Here is an 18850-nt window from a genome sequence, read left to right as displayed (position 1 = left end):
TCCCACTTGTGGGATGTTTTTAGACCTTGGACCAGTGTCCTGTGCTGGTTGCAACTAACTGTGGGAGGACATCAGCTGAGATGGGCATGTGAGGTCCAGCTTTTGTCTCTTTGCTCTGGGAAGGGGGAAATCTTTTAGTTCCATTCAAGGAACAGTTCAACAAATGATTTTTTAGTTCTCCTGGTGCTTTCAATGGACTAGCCCTTCACTTATCCAGATGCCAATGTGGGTAGCATTTTGAGTCCCTTTGTCTTTTATTCTCTTCTAGTAAGTTGTAGGAGACATGGTGGCGGCCCCCTCTATGTAAACTCTGGGGACTGTGCAGCCACAAAGGCATCTCCTGCAAGAGGACCTAATTGAGGACTGCCTGAGATACCAAGGATTTCTGGTACGGACAATGCCAGTCAATCAGGAATTGCTGTTTAGAAGAGATGCTTTCTTGGGACCAGTGGGGTGCGAATGGAGGATATTAAAGGAGCTTGCGGCAGCATTCAGATAAGCTTGCTGTGGCGTTGCTCATTTGCTCCCAGAGTCTGTGTTGTTGACTCAGAGCCACCTCACCTCCAACCCCCAAGGGCAGGTGGGATCAGGCTGCCAGGAGTCCAGGGCACAGACAACAGAAAGCCATCAAACTCTTCTGTCCTTCCAAAGCATATTTCTCAGATCATTTATTCCCAATTTTCACGGTCCTGGTTCTTTGTTAGCCTTTTGCAGCCTGATAGGATGGAACTAAAGGAAACTCAAACTTCCTTTTGAAACAGAAGACTCCTAAAGCTTGCTTTTAAACTCAGTTTCTAGTTTGCCCTGCTGCTGCTTTACTCCCACTGTTGACTTTCAGCTAGTGGGAAACGGAAGTACGTTCTAAGGGGAGGGGTTTCTTTTCCTTCTCCTGTCCCCTTCCGTTGTCCTGCCTTTCTATCCTGTCTCACACCATAACCATTTTCACTCATGACTCAATTACATTTTAAAGCAGTGGTTTTCAAGGGGCAAACCTGCAAGGATCTGACAGTAGCTCGGAGGTAGTAACACCAGTCAAGCCTCACCTGGCAACTTGTTAGAAACAGACCTCTGGGTCTCGCCCCGGAACTAAAACATCAAAACTTTGATGGTGGTGGTGGGGAGTGGGGGCTGGAGAGCTGGCTCAGCGGTTAAGAGCACTGTCTGCTCTTCCAGAGGTCCCAAGTTCAATTCCCAGCAACCACATGGTGGCTCACAACCATCTGTAAGAGAATCCAATGCCCTCTTCTGGTGTGTTTGAAGACAGTGACAGTATACTCATATACATAAAATAAAACTTGCTAGGGGCTGTGGGTGGGGCAATTCATCTGTGATGGTTTGTGTATGTTTGGTCCAGCGATTGGCACTATTAGGTGTGGCCCTGTTGGAGTAGGTATGTCACTATGGGTGTGGGCTTTAAGATCCTCATCCTAGCTGCCTGGAAGCCAGTATTCTGCTAGCAGCCTTCAGATGAAGATGTAGAACGCTCAGCTCTGCCTGCACCGTGCCTTAACAGCTGATCCATCTCTCCTGTCCTAATCTTGTGCTTTGATGGGTAGTTTCTCTCTGTGTGTTTTTTCTTCATTTATTTCTCTTTTAATTCTGTGTATTTTGGGCTGCAGAGATGGCTCAGAGGTTAAGAGTGCTGGGTGCTCTTCCAGAGGTCCTGAGTGTTCAATTTTCAGCAACCACATGGTGGCTCATAACCATCTATAATGAGATCTGGTGCCCTCTTCTGGCATGAATGCACACATGCAGGCAGAACACTGTAAATAATGAATAATAATAATAATAATAATAATAATAATGAGTTATTGTTATTATTATTATTTTTTGACATGGGGTTTTCTTCTGGAATAAGCCCTGGCTGGCCTGGACTCACTTTGTAGACCAGACTGGCCTCGAACTTAAGAGATCCACCTCCTTCTGCTTCTGCTTCCCAAGTGCTGGTATTAAAAGTGTGGGCCCCTACACCTGGAATAAATAAATAAATCTTAAAAAAATACTGTGTATTTTATTTAGAGAGAAAGGTCACATAGTTGGAGGAGGTGGGGAAGAACTGGAACAAGTTGGGAGAGGAGAAACTACCATCAGACTATATCATATGAACCCTTTTCAATAAAAATAAGTCTAATAGATGATTCTGAAGTGTTTGAAGAGGACTTTAAAACTCTTGTCTACTCGACTGCTCACTGTCTTTGCTAGCACTGTGTGTATAGGCTGTGAAAAAGAATCTGGAAAGGAGCTGTGTCCTCAAAGGCCCCTGGATTACAACTTCTATGATTTGAAGAATGATGTCATTGAAAGGTTGCAATTCCAGAGCCAAATTTTCCTAGGACATCTTCAGGTCATTTAGTAATTATTTAGTGTTCTCCTCTGTACTTGGCAACATCTTTTGTGATCCTTAGGTAAGACCTTTGGAAAGTATGAATAGACCTCTAGTTTTTTCTGTGGTTGCAATCATCTTACAATATACTCACCAATGTATTTGCAAGTGTCCCATTTTACTACTTTCTGTGTTGTTACTATAAAAAGTTCATGCAATTGCTACCTCAAGAGAAGATGGTATTCCAGGAACCTAAATCTGTTCCTGGGCTATGGTCACTCATATTTGGGCTCTATCTCTTACTCCTTTATCGCGAGAACTGTTTCTTTCATGTCTTTTCAAAACAGCTCTTCACTAGGAACTTCCTTGGGATATTTTCATAAAACGATCATTTAAAAGGATGGTATTGTTCATCAGACGCATAAAACATGTCTTTACAACAGTCATCAGAATGACAATTTAAGGACGCCAATGATAAAATGAGCATCTACATAATAAATGGTTACTGTGTTTTGAGGGGCGAGGGAAGGGGGAAAGGGAGGCAACTTCTTAATTATCGGTTAAGCCTCCTGATATTCACTGTTGTTACCGTATTGATGGCAGAGCCCTGTATTTTGGAGCAGAAAAAGCAGTCACTTTCCTCTGAATTAACCAAGAGGTGGCAAAGTAAGTCCGGGGAGAGGAGATGAGCTCACATTTTCCTGAACAAGAGATTTCTAGCTGAGACTCCTGCTCCGACGCAGGTCAGCTCCCGCTGTCCCCGCGCCCACAGCTGCGGTTAGAGCACGGCTCACCGAGGCTGCGCGCGCAGCCCCGCCCGGCTCCCGCAAGCCAGCCTCTTCCGCCCGGAGTCCGGCAGGAAGTCCCTCCCGCTCCTACGGGCTTGGGTAGCGCGCGCGGCGCCTAGGATCAAGTCCGAGAGGCGAGACCCAGCCAATGAAGTGCCTGGAATCTGACGTAGTGCCCAATGAGCTGCTGGCTTGGTTTGGGCGCCTGACCAATCACGAGACTTCTTACCCGGATATGGTTTCTGGGTTCTGCGTGTAGCTGCCGAAGTGTGTGGCTGCTGCACGTGGGGCGCGGACGGAGGGTGAAGGAAAACAAGGGGGGCGGCGGCGGCGCGTGGCCAGCTCAGTGGTTCGTCCGCGCGTGCGCTGCCCAGGGCCATTCGGTTGGGTTTTGCGTGCAGAACACATCTATGGTGTCTGTAGCGGCTACGATTCCCGCTGCTGCCTCCCGGTGCTTCCCGGGGTGATCTGTCACCAGGAGCAGGGTCGAAGACGCCGCTCACGGTGGGAACATGAATCTCCTACCTAAAAGCTCCAAAGAGTTTGGCTCTGCCGACTACTGGGAGAAGTTCTTCCAGCAGCGAGGGAAGAAAGCTTTCGAGTGGTATGGCACCTATCTGGAGCTGTGCGAGGTGCTGCACAAATACATCAGGCCCAAGGAAAAGGTAAGGCGTGCGGCCAGGCGGCCCCTTGCGGGGACTGAAGATAGCAATCCTAAGTTTTGGAGGCAGGCAGGCAGGCAGGCAGGTGTGGGAACCCCACTCAGATCCATCATTTTAGGATTCCGCCCAGCATCTTGGCTAAATGGCAACCTTAAAGATAGCCATTTAAAAGTAAAGATTTTTCAGTTAAAACTTCATCCTTAACCCGTTTTGGAATGGTGACTTCGTCAGTAGACTGAAAGGGTGTGGTGTCACTGTGCACACGTGTGGACACAGTGTAGGCAGCGTCGTGGGGCTTTATTGGTGTATATGTTTATTAAGTCACTGCCAAGTGCTCATCAAATTTCAGGCTTTTGTGCCCGGCCCTCAAGCTACCGGAGCAGGAAGCCACAAACCGCACACTATGAAAGCGAAAGGTTACAAGTTAAATTCCAAGTTAAATAGGTGTAGACGCGTTGGAGCGGTGGAAGGGAAGGAGACTTAAGGTCTGTTATGCTCGGGCCTTTTATTCTCAACAAATTAAGGCGGGTAGTTGTGCACATATTTTTTCAGGTGACTGTTGGAGGTCACGCATGTTGTAGGTGGTCAAATGGAGAATTAAAAGCAGGTCTGCCTCCAGAGCTTATCACTTCTCACGGAACTATGCTTTGCCCTCTAGAGACGGTGACAACAGAATTTTTGAAAGATGAATGGAAGAATGTGCCACAAAGAGAAACAACAATTCGTATTTTAAGTTTGGCTTCAGAAAAGTAGCTAAATAGCATGAGATGGACTCTGGGATGGGAGCAGGTTCCAAATCCTCACAAACTGTAGTTTTTTGTCTGAGGAAATAGGAAGTACAAGCGGTTGAAAACAGTTCTGTCAGTCAGCCTATATTTTTAACAGTTTAAAAAAACAAAACAAAAAACAAAAAAAACAAGGTTGCAACTGGTGTTTTGGATTTTGCAACTTCCTACAAACTTCAAAACAAAGAATTCCTTATTTTATTAATTAGATGTGTGTTTGCCTGCCTGAGTTTCTGTGCATCCTGTGAGTACAAGGTGGAGGCCAGAAGAGGCTACCAAATTCCCTGGCAATGGAGTTATAGGCAGGTGTGAGCTGTGCCTCATGCGTGCTGAGAACTGAACGTGGGTCCTCTGCAAGAGCAGTCGTTGCTCTAACCTACTGAACACAGGCTGCACACAAGTTTTGAATAGCGAACATCACACAGCCTGTTCTCACATGACCTTTATTGTGGCAGAGTACTGTTTGGATTAGTGAATTTCTCCCACATGTGTCTAGCTTTTGACATTGTAAGAAGAGGTAGTCATCTACGAGGCTCATGCCTGAGACCCATGCAGTCAAGTAACACAGAAAAAAAAATTACCAGTGCCCACCCACCCAAAAAAAAAAACCCTCACAATATATTTTTTTTTTCAGGACAGGGTTTCTCTGTGTAGCCCTGGCTGTCCTGGAACTCACTGTGTAGACCAGGCTGGCCTTGACCTCAGAAATCCGCCTGCCTCTGCCTCCCAAGTGCTGGGATTAAAGGCGTGCGCCACCACTGCCTGGCTTCCACAATATTTTAAGAATATTTAGTTTGGTTTTGCGGGCATGGCTGTGCTGGACCATGGATTGTGCATGCACACCTGGGTTGCTAGCTTCAAGATGGCGCCTAGAGTTAACTGGAGTGTTTCTTCTCAGAATAGTATCTCTGACTTTGGAGAATATGAAGTAGCCAAAGTCTACTGTCTTTAGTCTTTGAGGTACCTGACACAGATTTCTTGGCCTTAGTCACCTTCCTTTTGTCCTTTTCCTCCAGGTGCTTGTGATCGGATGTGGCAACTCCGAGCTCAGTGAACAACTCTATGACGTGGGCTATCAGGATATCGTGAACATCGACATCAGCGAGGTTGTCATCAAGCAAATGAAGGAACGCAATTGCAGCCGACGGCCCCACATGAGTTTCTTAAAGATGGACATGACCCAGATGGAGTTTCCTGACGCCACATTCCAGGTGGTGTTGGACAAGGGCACGCTGGATGCTGTCCTGACAGATGAGGAGGAGAAGACCCTGCATCAGGTGGACAGGATGTTAGCTGAGGTTGGCCGTGTCCTGCAGGTGGGCGGTCGCTACCTCTGCATCTCCCTGGCTCAGGCTCACATCCTGAAGAAAGCAGTGGGCCACTTCTCTCGGGAGGGGTGGATGGTGAGGGTACACCAGGTGGCCAGCAGCCAGGACCGGGTGTCTGAAGCCGAGCCTCGCTTCTCCCTGCCTGTCTTTGCCTTCATCATGACTAAGTTCAGGCCAGTCCCTGGCTCTGCCCTCCAAATCTTTGAGCTGTGTACTCAGGAGCAGGGCAAGCCCGTTCGGCTGGAGAGTGCCGATCGGCTGGCGGAGGCCGTGCGGGAGCGCCAGCACTATGCTTGGCTGTGTAGTCAACTGCGCCGCAAAGCCGGGCTGGGGAGTGTGTCTCTGGACTTGTGCAGTGGGGACACGGGGGAGCCACGCTACACCCTCCACGTGGTGGACAACCCCGCTGTGAAACCATCGCGGGACAATCATTTTGCCATTTTCATCAGTGAGTTGGGATTGCTACGCCTCTTTCCCTGGAAGAACTGTCTTAAAGGGGCTGGGGCTTGCTCCCCCCCCCCCCAAGGGCTGGCTTGCTGGGGCTGGGCTTGGGTATTGGTGATTGGTATATCGCGCCTGTTTTTATCTTAAGGTTAGATTAGCCAAGGTCTAACGAAGAGGGAGTAGTAGCTCTCCGGAACCATCTTAGACTCAAACTCCTTCTTAGGAAGTTTGAGAATGGAGGTTGTAAATTTAGTGTAAATTTAGACCCATTACACATTTCATAGCCAGGTTAGCTTCTTTGTGAATTGGATAAATGGAGGAAAGGCCGGGGCGGTCGGTGCCAGCTGGGATGTCCTGGCTGATTTCTAGCTAGCTTGTGTACTGTTGGGCCCCAGAAGGAAAGCCGCTCTGCACACTTGAGGAGGCAGTATGAGGTAGCAGACAGGATGGAGCTCAGGGCAGGCTCTTGGGATCCAGTCCCAGCTTTGGGTACTTCCTGGTGATTTGATACAGCAAGGGTGACTGTTTCTTATGTGCCTTATTTTCCCTGTAAATGAAATGGAGCTATGATGCTCCTATATAGTCGGGAAGTGCTGTACGACTGTCAGCTGTTGCCCTGTAAAGAAGAGAGGGTACCAGAGGGATGGCAGGGTGAGAAGAGTTGGAAGTGAAGAAAATGTGAACGTTCTAGGTGAATGCAAGGTGTGGTTATGCTGGAAACCTGGTTTCTTGAGACCTGAGCCACCTTTCCAAGCATTTCATAATCCTTCCTGCCCCCTCCCCCTCAGTGACCAGTGGAGCGGTCAGGGGCATGGCAGTGGGCCAGACCGTCTGTCTGCGAGCTGAGCTTTGCATTCACTGGCAGTGTGAACTTAGACAAGTAGTTCTGAGCTTCTCTGTCCTCATTTTCAAAGATGGAAATAGTGCCGCGTGTACCTTGGGCCTCTGTGAGGATTCTGTTATTTGTATTTGAAAACAGCTTTTCCCTGGCCTGCATGGAAAAGCAGCACTATCTGGTGTCGTGTGTGTGTGTGTGTGTGTGTGTGTGTGTGTGTGTCTTCCTGTCTTCCTTCCCTTCAGACATACCCACACTCGTATCGCCCTCAGTCCTGCTTCGTGTTTGATGGGCTGCTTTGCTTTGGGAATTGCTAATCTCTCTGTGGGTCACGGGAAGGGAACTGGTCCTGAGCAGTGACGGGTTCTGCCTTGTGGACATTGACTGTGGGCCTTGAACATTTTACCAGCATTCCCTCTGACCGATTTTGTCTATTCCAGTCCCCCAGGGTCGCGAGACCGAGTGGCTCTTTGGCATGGAGGAGGGCCGGAAGCAGCTGGCAGCTAGTGCGGGCTTCAGGAGGTTGGTCACAGTGGCTCTCCATCGAGGCCAGCGGTACGCTGGCATGGAAAGCATTCAAGCAGAGCTGTCAGCCAGAGTCATGGAGCTGGCCCCGGCTGGGCTGCCTCCCCAGCAGCAGGTACCGAACTCTCAACTCTGACAGCTGCTTTCACTGTGGTCAGGAAGGCAGAGGAAGCCTTTAGAGGGTAGGACCAGGGAGTGGAACAGATGAGAGCAAAGTGTAATGACACAGATGAGAGCAAAGTGTAATGACACAGATGCAAAAAGTGTAATGACACAGATGCAAAAAGTGTAATGACACAGATGCAAAAAGTGTAATGACACAGATGCAAAAAGTGTAATGACACAGATGCATAAAGTGTAATGACACAGATGCAAAAAGTGTAATGACACAGATGCCCAAGAAGGCCATGAGGAAAACCGTTACTTTGTATGCTAATATTATTAATTGAGAGGCTGGACAGATGGCTCAGTAGTTATGAGCACTGACTGCTCTTCCAGAGGGCCGGGGTTCAATTCCCAGCACCCACATGGCAGCTCACAACTATAAATAAGTCTAGTTCCAGGGGACCCAACACCCTCACACAGACATATGCCAGCAATACACCAGTGCACATTAAATTATAATAGATTAAATTATTATGAAAAGTTAAAGAAGAAAACTAGGACTAGAATCTGACCATAGTCTGGAGAGTCACTGTACTTGGAGAGTCAATGTCCCAGGCAGAGAGAGCACGATGAGCCAGCCACTCAAGGTGTTGAGGTTGGGGGTCTGTGTTTTTTTTTTTTTTTTTTTTTACATTTTTCAAAAAAAAGAGATTTATTTATATATTTTATATATGAAGTTGGAGGCCTGTGATTTGGTTTGTTGTTGTTGTTTTTTTTTTTTTTTTTTTTTTAAATTTATTTATTATACATAAGTGCACTGTAGCTGACTTCAGACAACCCAGAAGAGGGCATCTGATCTCATTACAGATGGTTGTGAGCCACCATGTGGTTGCTGGGATTTGAACTCAGGACCTTTGGAAGAGCAGTCAGTGCTCTTAACCGCTGAGCCATCTCTCCAGCCCTGTATTTTTTTTTTTAACATTTTTTTTCAAAAAAAGATTTATTTTTGTATTTTATGTATATGGGCCTTACCTCTGTGTGTATGTCTGCACACCAAAAGAGAGCATCAGATCCCATGGGACTATAGTTATGGACAGTTGTGACCTGCCATCATGTGGGTACTGGGAAGTGAGCCCAGGCTTTCTAGAGGAGCAGCCTGTGCCATCTTTCCAGCCCCTCCCCCCACACATTTGAGGTAGACTTTCCTGGTCGTTTTGTGTCTCAGTAGTATCATGGGAGGATATAAGAGAGAGGACCCAACCAGCTCACTTCAGGACATTAGCATTGCTGGAAAGGAAACAAAAGGTATACTAAGAAGTGGCTTTATCAGCTGACTTATGTAACCACAGCACTGGACAGGTCTGTCGTAAGAACTGGACTCTAGGGAGGCCAGGGCTCCGGAGGGCCTGCGTGATAGCCATGGATCTCCTTGGGTTCTGAGCCTGTGGTCCTGCCCACTGGGCTGGCCATGCCTCAGATTGTTTTGTCAGACTCTGGGTTTCATCTCATGGAGGCCTAGGTTCTCTGGGGAGCTTCTCTCATCACTACATCTGCGAGGGCAGGAATTACTGAGTTGGAAAATATGCCGATAAGGTCCTTAAGAGACAGAGGATGGGAGGGAGGGAGTTTAGGAGGTGTACTCTTCTGAGATGTGGACAGATGGGCCAGAGATGAGAAGGAGTTGGGGAAAGGAGGGGTGGTTGTTTCCCCTGGGCTTTTGTTATTTCTGTTCTCGTCCAGATTCCCTCTCACTCGTTACAGCTCCTTCCTGATGGTTCTCTCTCATTCGTTATTGTCCTGGGCTGAGGGGAATCCATATGCTTAGGGGCAGCAGCAGGTGCAGGTCTCTAGTGGTTAGGGGATCTCTATGTGTTCATCCCAGTTTCTAAAGTGGAGCAAGCCTCTTGAGTTCTATCAAAAGGCCCAGAAGGGCACTGCAGTAGAACAGCAAATCTTTGGAGCTGTGCTGCCCTTGGCCTGGAGAAGTCCTCGTGCTCATGCTAAAGCAGGGTGGGTAACATCACATGCTTGATAATGGAGCTCATGTTTTTGCCACATCTCTGTCTCCTCCTTTAGGTGCCCTTCCTGTCTGTGGGTGGGGACATTGGGGTCCGGACTGTGCAGCACCAAGACCACAGTGCCTTGAGTGGTGACTATGTTATTGAGGATGTGCAAGGGGAAGATAGGTGGTACTTCCGGCGGCTCATCTTCCTCAGCAACAGGAACGTGGTGCAGTCGGAAGCCAGGCTCCTGAAGGATTCGTCTCACAGAGGTGAGGTGTCACAGGTGTGGTTGTGGAACCCAGCTGGAGGTGTTCAACAGAACTGAGAGCTCAGCCAAGATGGAGGACAGGCCTGGATCTGTGACTTGGAGGCCCAGGGCTCTTTGGGTTCTCCTTTCTCACCATCTGGGCAGGGTATTTGGAGATAAGCAAATAGAAGTGCTTGTTCCCGTCTTGAGCAACGCCCAGCTCTGAAATGCTAGGGAGTGGGGATGGGGAAGCTGAGTAAGCCTGACAGTGGCTTTAGTGCCTCTGTCTTGTAAGCTGCCCCACGTGCATCCCTTTGTGCCCCTGTAAGATGACCCAGAAACATGAAGGTTGCATGAAGCCCCGCCCTCTTCCACAGTGTGCCCTCCCTCACTTGGCTGCTTCCCAGGGATTCAGAGGCAGTGCCTTAGCTGCCTTCCAGCCCAGCACTGCTCAGCGGAGCTATGTGCTATGAGGAAAGTGCTTGCTTTCTGAGCTTCCAGCGCAGCAACCCCGAATTGTAAATGGCTGCAGAGCACATGGAATATGGTTGGTGTGACTGGTGTCTTTTAAAAATTGGTTTTTACTTATTTATGTATGTTATTTTTAAGATAGCAGTACTCTTTAGGTTGTTCTTGAACTTTGAGCAGTTCTGCTTCTGTCTCCTAAGCTGGGATAATAGGCATAAGCCACCACACTGGCTTGAATTTGAATTCATTCCTATTTCAATGAATGAGGCCACAGCTGTCTAATATTTACAGTGTTGGCCAGTGAGATCCAGACCTCTCTCAGGTGCCCTCATTTTCTTTTTTTATGGTTTATTTTATTTTTGAGTAAAAAAAAATATGTGTGTCTGTGTGCGTACACATGTACATAATTGCATGCATGTGATACAGGTGCCTGTGGAGGCCCAAAGAAAGCATTAGATCCTCTGGGGCTTGAGTTAGCAGGCAACTATGAGCTGTCTGGTGTGGGTACGGGACCTGAACTCTTAAGTATGTTTAAGATGTTGCACAGATATCTCACCAATGGAGACGTCACTAGTCTGTTCTACCTACCCCGGTTCCCTGGCTATGTCTGTTTGTATTAATCATTACCTGTTTGTCTTTCTGCCTGCCTGCCTGGCTACCTTATCTGTCTAGTGACCAGTTTTAAATCATTCATTTAGAGTAAGCTAAGGCTGGACTTGGTGGTATATTGCATTAATCCCAGTATTCAGAAGGACAGCTTGGCCTACAAATCAGTTTCCAGGCTAGACAGGGCTACAGAATGAGATTTGTCCAAAAAATTGCTTTAGATTGAAAAGTAACTGTTCCTGTCCTCCTCTTTTCAAATGTAACTTTATCGTGGTCACAGAGAAATCTGAAATTGGATGCCCTAATTCCCAGTCATTGCTTTTGCTTGACCATGCTGTCCCCTCAGCAAGGCTGGAAGAAGTTGGAGGGAGAATTTAGACTCCTGAGGTCACGGATTCACCCTTGTCCAGTACTGTTAGAATGATTTGTCTTTAGAGCATTTCCACGCTGTGGGCACCATCCTCTCTCATTTGGTGATCCTGGCTACAGCTTGTGATAATCTTGTCCCGCACCTCAGTCAGATTGCTGAAGAAAACATAAAACATTTGCTCTTTTCAGTCTGAGTTTCATGGTTTTTCACATTGTCAAGTTTTGGGGATTTTTTTTTTCGTATTTTTATTTGTTTTTGTTTTTTGAGGCTGACTTTCTCCTATGTAGCCCTGGCTGTCCTGGAACCACTGTGTAGACCAGGCTGGCCTTGAACTCAGAAATCCGCCTGCCTCCACCTCCTGAGTGTTGGAATTAAAGGCGTGCATCCCCACTACCCAGCATTGTCACACATCAAACCCCACACATTGATAGTGGGAGACTTCAACATAGCATTCTCACCAATGGGCAGGTCATTGAGACAGAAACTAAACAGAGAAATAATAAAACTAACAGTTATGGTTCAAATGGATCAACAGATCGCTATAGAACATTTCGTCCAAACACAAAAGAATATACCTTCTAATCAGCACTACATGGAACCTTCTCCAAAATTGACCATATAATTGGTCACAAAGCAAGCCTCAACAGATACAAGAAGATTGAAATAGCCCCTTGCATCTCATCAGATCACTATGGATTAAAGCTGGACTTCAACAACAACACAAAGCCTACATATTCATGGAAACTGAACAACTCTCTGCTCAATGATCACTGGGTCAGAGAAGAAATAAAGAAATTAAAGACTTTCTAGAATTGAATGAAAAATGAAGGCACATCATGCCCAAACTTATGGGACACTGTAAAAGCAGTGCTAAGAGGAAAGTTAATAACACACTAAGTGTCTTCATAAAGACATTGGAGAGATCTCATACCAATGAATTAAAAGTACATCTGAAAGCTCTAGGAAAAAAAAAAGCAAACACCCAAGAGGAGTGGATGGGAGGAAATGATCACACTCGGGGCTGAAATCAATCAACTGGCAACAGAGAGAACAATACAAAGAATCAAGAAGAACTGCTCCGGGCGTGGTGGCGCACGCCTTTAATCCCAGCACCGGGGAGGCAGAGGTAGGCGGATTTCTGAGNTCNAGGCCAGCCTGGTCTACAATGTGAGTTCCAGGACAGCCAGGGCTACACAGAGAAACCCTGTCTTGAAAAACCAAAAAAAAAAAAAAAAAAAAAAAAAAAAAAAAAAAAAAAAAAAAAAAAGGTTTTTTGAAAAAAAAAAAAAAAAAAAAAAAAAAAAAAAAAAAAAAGAAAGAAAAACAAAAACAAGAACTGGTTCTCTGAGAAAATCAACAAGATAGACAAACCCTTACTGATTTCCTTTCGATGGGATGGTGTAGTGTGCTGTCTAGGAGATAGTAGGAGGGTGATAGACTAGGGAGACGAGCAGTCCTAAGTTCATGTCTTACCTGTGCCACTTAACAACTGGGCACTTTATTGAATACCAGAGATTCTCAGTTTCTTCACAGGCAAAGAAGTGGAAGCAGTTATGAGAGGCACTAAGAGTAAAAAGTGCTGATATAGTAATTGGTGTTGAGGTGGTAGTGGCTTTACATTCTGTAACTTCTGTCACTGGTCTTACAGGCTCAGAGGGAAGGTCTTTTAGTTTATGATTCCAGGTTTTGAATGGCCTTTCATGTGTACCTTTTCTGGCCACTAGGTATGCAGTGGTGTATGGTGAGTGTTAAAGCAGCTGTGTCTTTGTGGGGAGAGTCTGGTTTGTAGAACTTGCCAGTTTCTATGATAAATGTTTCCTCAGGACCCAAGTTCAGGCTGTCTGTATGATGTCAACCTATCTGCTTCCATGAGAATTGGCTCCTTCAGTCTGTTTAAAGCTGTTGCAGCACCCTATTGCTAGTCTCCCTTGATTTCCAAGGACTAGCCTTAGAGGCATGAGACTTCAGTAATGTGACTGTCTCATTTAGCCCAGAAGAAACGGAAAAAGGACAGGAAGAAACAGCAGCCTGTTGATATTCCTGAGGACTTCCCGCCTGCTCCAGGGCAGTCCATCGATAAGAGTTACCTCTGCTGTGAACACCATAAAGCCATGGTCGCTGGCCTTGCCCTGCTGAGAAACCCTGAGCTGCTCTTAGGTAAGGTACCATTGCCTTCCACAGTCTGAGCATGGAGGCCTGCAGAGGTGAGCTTGCTGCTCTGGAGCTTCAGCAGTCACTACAGACTGACAGCTGCTGCAGGCTCTGCACCTCCCTCACCTTGGCCACCGTGCCCATTAGTGAGCTTGCCATCTTGACACATAGCTGTCCGTGTTGGGGATGAGTTTTTGTTTTTTTGTTTTCCTTTCTGTTTACTTTGCCTTAAGATTAAAGTATAAAATATAATTAGTAAGGTATGTGAAGCTTACAGATTTTAAGTTATCCGTAAAATTTTAAGTTTTTCACATGTGTATGTAATCATCTTAACTGGATAGTGCATTTATCTCATCTCATTTCCAATGGCATTGGGTAATATATGGCTTTTCAATAGTGCCTTATTTGAGCACAAAATGTAATTCTTTTGTTTGTTCGGGGTTTCTTTTCTTTTCTTTTTCTTTTGAGACAGGGTTTCTCTGTGTAACCTGTTCCACAGAGTGTAACTCATGCTGTTCCAGGACACCTAGGCCAGACTTGAACTCACAAAGACCTGGCTGCCTCTGCCTCCCAAGCACTGGGTTTTAAAGATGTACACCACCACCATCTGGCTCAAAATATAAATCTTAATTATAGTTAAAATGATAACTTTATCATTAATAAGCTTGATGTGTTCACTCACAGGCGTGTTCACCTAATTCCCTAACTGCTGATTTAATCTCGGGGCTAGCCTTTTTTAGTGGCTTGTTTGTTTTCTTTCGGTAGTACTCTTGTGTTACTGTGGTTCTCACTTGGATTTGGGTGCATATTTTTTGTGCTTTCAAGAACTAGAGTGGCTTATTTTTACTTTATTGGGGTTTCTGAAAAGGTAGTTATGGCCCTTTGAGTTAAGAGCTGGGTGAGGGGCACTGTGTTCACAGTGCTTTATGCAGAAGGTTGTGCCTCCTTTTCTAGGATTCGAGTATATCCAGTAACTCTCAGGAAACTCTTGGGAGTATGTCGGCCAGTTACATTGGAGTTTGTAAGGGACAACAACATAGCACATGCTTCGTTGTCCTGATCTGGTCAAAATGAGGCCAGGGTGGACAGGTCAAATGTCTAGAGCCTTCTCAGTTTCTAGGCTGAGACAGGGAGGCAAGATCCTTACGTTTATCACTGGGCAGAACAACAATCTTATCTCCCTGTTTTCTTCTCCCTGTACAGAACTTTTTCATAACCGGATCACAAAATTTAATTTTCTTCTTTTATTACAGAGACTCCACTGGCATTGTTGGTGGTGGGCTTGGGTGGAGGTAGCCTCCCCCTCTTCGTTCACGATCATTTCTTGAAGTCCCGTATCGATGCTGTTGAGATTGACCCCACCATGTTGGAAGTGGCCACCCAGTGGTTTGGCTTCTCCCAGAGCGACCGAATGAAGGTTCACATTGCAGATGGCCTTGACTACATTAGCAGCCTGGCAGGAGGAGAAGGTACTGATGAGAGAGCACTTGGAGGAGTGGTAGCTATGGAACGGAAGTCCAAGGTTGCCAGGCCTGCAGGGGTCTCTCGAGTTCATCTCCAGGGCTGGGGGGTGGGGCTTCCACATCCAGTCAGCTTCATCTGTGTGCTCATTTGGCTATGGATTTAGCTTTGCTGGGCTGTGGCAACCAGTAATACAGACCGTTAGTCCTCCCTTCTGACCTTGTAACCGTGCCACTTCCTGCCAATTCAAGGAAGCTGGAGTCTGTAGCTGGTTAGAAGAAAAGGAAGAAAGATAGGGCATATGTTGAGATTTTTTTTTTTTTTTCTCTTTAAGTACACCATTTAGCTGTAGGTGAAGTCAGAAATAGAGTAAAACTGCATTTGCACAAATGAGAGGCTTCCAGCCTCAGGGGCATTTGGCAAAGTCTGCCAAGATGGTTTTGGTTGTCACGAATTGGAGGGAAGGTTACTGCCACTTGGGACAGAATGTCAGGCATGTGAGGTCCTGAAATGCTAGTGCAGTGTTTCTTTACCTTGTATCTTAGACCGAGGATGAAGTGCACATTGCCTTTCTGTAAAGTACTAGATTCCATAGGTCTCTTGCTCCTTCTACAACTTCATCTATAGGATCTCATGATGCTGCTTACAGTTACTGTATGCTTGGTCAGCCCTTAAAGGCCTAGCCAGCTGCTTTGGCTAGGTGACTGGCTCTCAGTTTTGATTATACTTTGAGATTTACCTAGTGAGCTGGCCAAAAGTACCACATACGGCTCCTCTCATATCTTCCTGCACCCCCCTGGGGGTTTGACGTGGCTGGGTGTGCAGCCCACATTCTGCAAGTATGTAGAAACTTTCCAAGGGGATACTCACTCCTTGCAGCTTAACAACCACAAGCATAGCATATACCAGCCATGTTGGAATGAGCCTGTTCATATCTGCCTTTGGAACGCATGTCTAGATTCAGAGGAATGCTCCTCTGTACTGTAGGATAGCTTGAACTTGGATGAGAAAGACTGGTCTAAACCATGACATTCATATCTTCAGTAGGCAGAGTACTCACATCATCATCTTTCAGACTTAGCTGCTCACAACAGATTTCAGAGCAGGTGTGTATAGAAGCATACATGATGTCATCTTATCCTTCAAAGACAAGGACTCACTTTTTTCTCTTTCCCAGCGCGGCCTCACTATGATGTGATAATGTTTGATGTAGACAGTAAGGACCCGACGCTGGGGATAAGCTGTCCTCCCCCAGCATTTGTGGACCAACTTTTCCTGCAGAAGGTCAAAAGCATCCTGTCTCATGATGGTAAGAAACACTAGGGTTGGAGGGGAGGGAAGGAAGGGTCCTTTGGCTGGAGAGTTAGTGCAGAGTTAAAGGCATTTACTGCTATTGCAGAGGACTCAGGTTCCTGGCACCCACATCAGCGGCCTCTATTCCAGAGGCCCTCTTCTGGACGCCAGGTGTCTGCACTAACACCATGCACTTTCCCCACATACATGCATACACATAATTAAAAAATAAAACGTGAATTATCCTTTAATAAAAATTGCATTTAAATGTGTAGTTTGGTGAGTTTTCCCAAACGGACTATCTCCCACACCAAACGGACTATCTCCCACACCAAACGGACTATCTCCCACACCAAACGGACTATCTCCCACACCAAACGGACTATCTCCCACACCANCTCCCACACCAAACGGACTATCTCCCACACCAAACGGACTATCTCCCACACCAAACGGACTATCTCCCACACCAAACGGACTATCTCCCACACCAGACGGACTATCTCCCACACCAGACGGCCGTTTGCAGCATTCTGATAGTCTGCCTCCTCACCTCCTCAGCAACCTGTCCTCTCCGAAGGGCTAGTCTTAAACTATCATCATAGCTTAGTTTATAGACAGGGTCATGTGTAGTATATTCTTAAATCATCTGCTCCCTCTCACTCAGCCTGAGGTTTGTGAGATTCAACCATAGCCTTGTGTTTATATTGTCTGTTTTTATTGCTACTGGGATCATGTGACTGTGCTAGAGTTCATTGGTCTGGCACCACGGGGGGTGATAAGTAGTATTGCCAGTAATGGTCTAGAATGTGCTGCTTGGTAACCGTGCTTGCAGCTGTCTTAGATACTACACAGGCCTGGAGCTGCGCAGGGCTCACGAGGATGCTCAGCTTTTGTGGATTGTGCCACAGCCAGTTCTCATGGTGATTGATTGTAGCAGTTCACACTGAAGTTCCCATGGTGATTGTAGTAGTTCACACTGAAGCAGCTTGGTGATTCCAGACACCCCCAACTTGGCTTTGTGTTACTCAGTATTCACAGGAGCCCACTTTCAGAAGTAGGAACTTAGGTCGAGTGACTTGAAAAGTGACAGAGCTGGAGCTCCAGTTCTTTGTCACTTGAAACCTGTGCCCTCAACCCCCTAGGTATTTGGCATTTTTAAAGGCCTCTGGTATACTGGGTAGATTCGAACCTTGATTGCCAGAAGTCAGGATAACCTTGGCTTTCTCCCTGGATAGTAAATACTCATGTGGTGTGTGTGTCAAGAATATAACATCCTTGTGGAATTGATAAATTTATCTGTTATGGAAGGTATTAATTACTTTTTTATGAAAAGATTTCTTAGGAATGGAGAATATTAAAATATGGTAATACTGTGGAAAACATAAAAAATAAGGCTGAAGTTTTCTTAACACTTCACGTATTCACAATCCCCATGCTTCTGTGTGCTGCATCTCTATCAGATCTACTGGCTTTCTTCATTCATCCGCCTCCCTTTTATAGGACTTTGTTTTCTCCTTGATGCATGTCTCTGGATCTGCTCAGTCTCCTCTTCCCTTCCTACTTTGCAGGAGTCTTCATCCTTAACCTTGTGTGTCGGGACTTGGGGTTAAAGGACTCAGTGCTGGCTGGACTCAAGGCAGCCTTCCCTCTCCTGTATGTCCGGCGGATTGAAGGCGAAGTGAATGAGATCCTGTTTTGTCAGCTGCATCCAGAACAGAAACTTGCTACACCAGAGCTGCTGGAAATGGCCCAGGCTTTGGAGCGGACCCTGCGGAAGCCTGGGCAGAGTTGGGATGACACCTATGTTCTGTCAGATATGCTGAAGACTGTGAAGATTGTGTGAACCCCGGGGCCAGGCAACTCAGCCTTTTGTCCAAATTGACTTGAACTCTTGGGCTGTTGGGAGCTAAAGCATGACGCACAGTACTTTTAGACCTCATGCTTTTGTTGGTCACATAATTAGCTACATGCTTCCCACCTTTTGGGATGGGAGGCAGTACCGGGGGTGATTATGAAAGCCAGGTGGTGGTAGGTAGCACAGGCCTTTAATCCTGGCACTTGAGAGGCAGAGGCAGAGGAAGAGGCAGAGGCAGAGGCAGATGGATCTTTATAAGTTCAAGGCCAGACTGGTCTACAAAGTGAGTTCAGGACAGCCAAGGCTACACAGAGAAACCTTGTTTTTTGAAAAACAAAACAAAAGTCTATGGGAGAAGCGTAGGGTTGGTCACTTCTGCTTCTGGAGGCTGAGGGAAGACCGAGGACAAGTTACAGTTGAGCGCTGCAGTATTGTGGAGATTTAATGTCTTCCCAAAGGTCACATGTTGAAAGCTGACTCCCCAGCCCCCGTGGCTCCTTTGGATGATGGTAGAACTTTTAGGAGGGACTTTGTAGAAGGAAATTGGGTCACTGGTGTGCCCTTGAAGGGGCCCTTGGGACACTGACCTGTGAAGTGA

General features: G+C 46.5%; 1 protein-coding gene across 1 annotated transcript; it reads left to right on the top strand.

Annotated features, from left to right (window-relative positions):
• Positions 1 to 3383: 3383 nt before the first annotated feature.
• On the top strand, positions 3384 to 18486 carry Eef1aknmt (eEF1A lysine and N-terminal methyltransferase). The gene is made up of 8 exons (XM_021197778.2): positions 3384 to 3776; positions 5575 to 6334; positions 7606 to 7805; positions 9872 to 10067; positions 13479 to 13646; positions 14894 to 15109; positions 16279 to 16410; positions 17966 to 18486. The coding sequence occupies exons 1-8, from the start codon at positions 3624 to 3626 to the stop codon at positions 18238 to 18240; spliced, it is 2100 nt and encodes a 699-aa protein (XP_021053437.1). The 5' UTR covers positions 3384 to 3623; the 3' UTR covers positions 18241 to 18486.
• The last annotated feature ends 364 nt before the right edge of the window (positions 18487 to 18850 follow it).

Source organism: Mus pahari, chromosome 5, assembly GCF_900095145.1.
Source record: "Mus pahari chromosome 5, PAHARI_EIJ_v1.1, whole genome shotgun sequence".
In the NCBI taxonomy this organism is placed as follows: domain Eukaryota; kingdom Metazoa; phylum Chordata; class Mammalia; order Rodentia; family Muridae; genus Mus; species Mus pahari.
Note: the sequence above shows the minus strand (reverse complement) of the source record. Positions and strands in the feature narration are given on the sequence as shown.

Excerpts from the sequence above, each read along its gene's own strand:
- Eef1aknmt (XM_021197778.2), top strand. The coding sequence starts at position 3,624 with ATGAATCTCCTACCTAAAAGCTCCAAAGAGTTTGGCTCTGCCGACTAC. Across the intron at positions 7,806-9,871 it reads GGCTGCCTCCCCAGCAGCAG|GTGCCCTTCCTGTCTGTGGG; the intron begins GTACCGAACTCT and ends CTCCTCCTTTAG. Across the intron at positions 13,647-14,893 it reads AAACCCTGAGCTGCTCTTAG|AGACTCCACTGGCATTGTTG; the intron begins GTAAGGTACCAT and ends CTTTTATTACAG.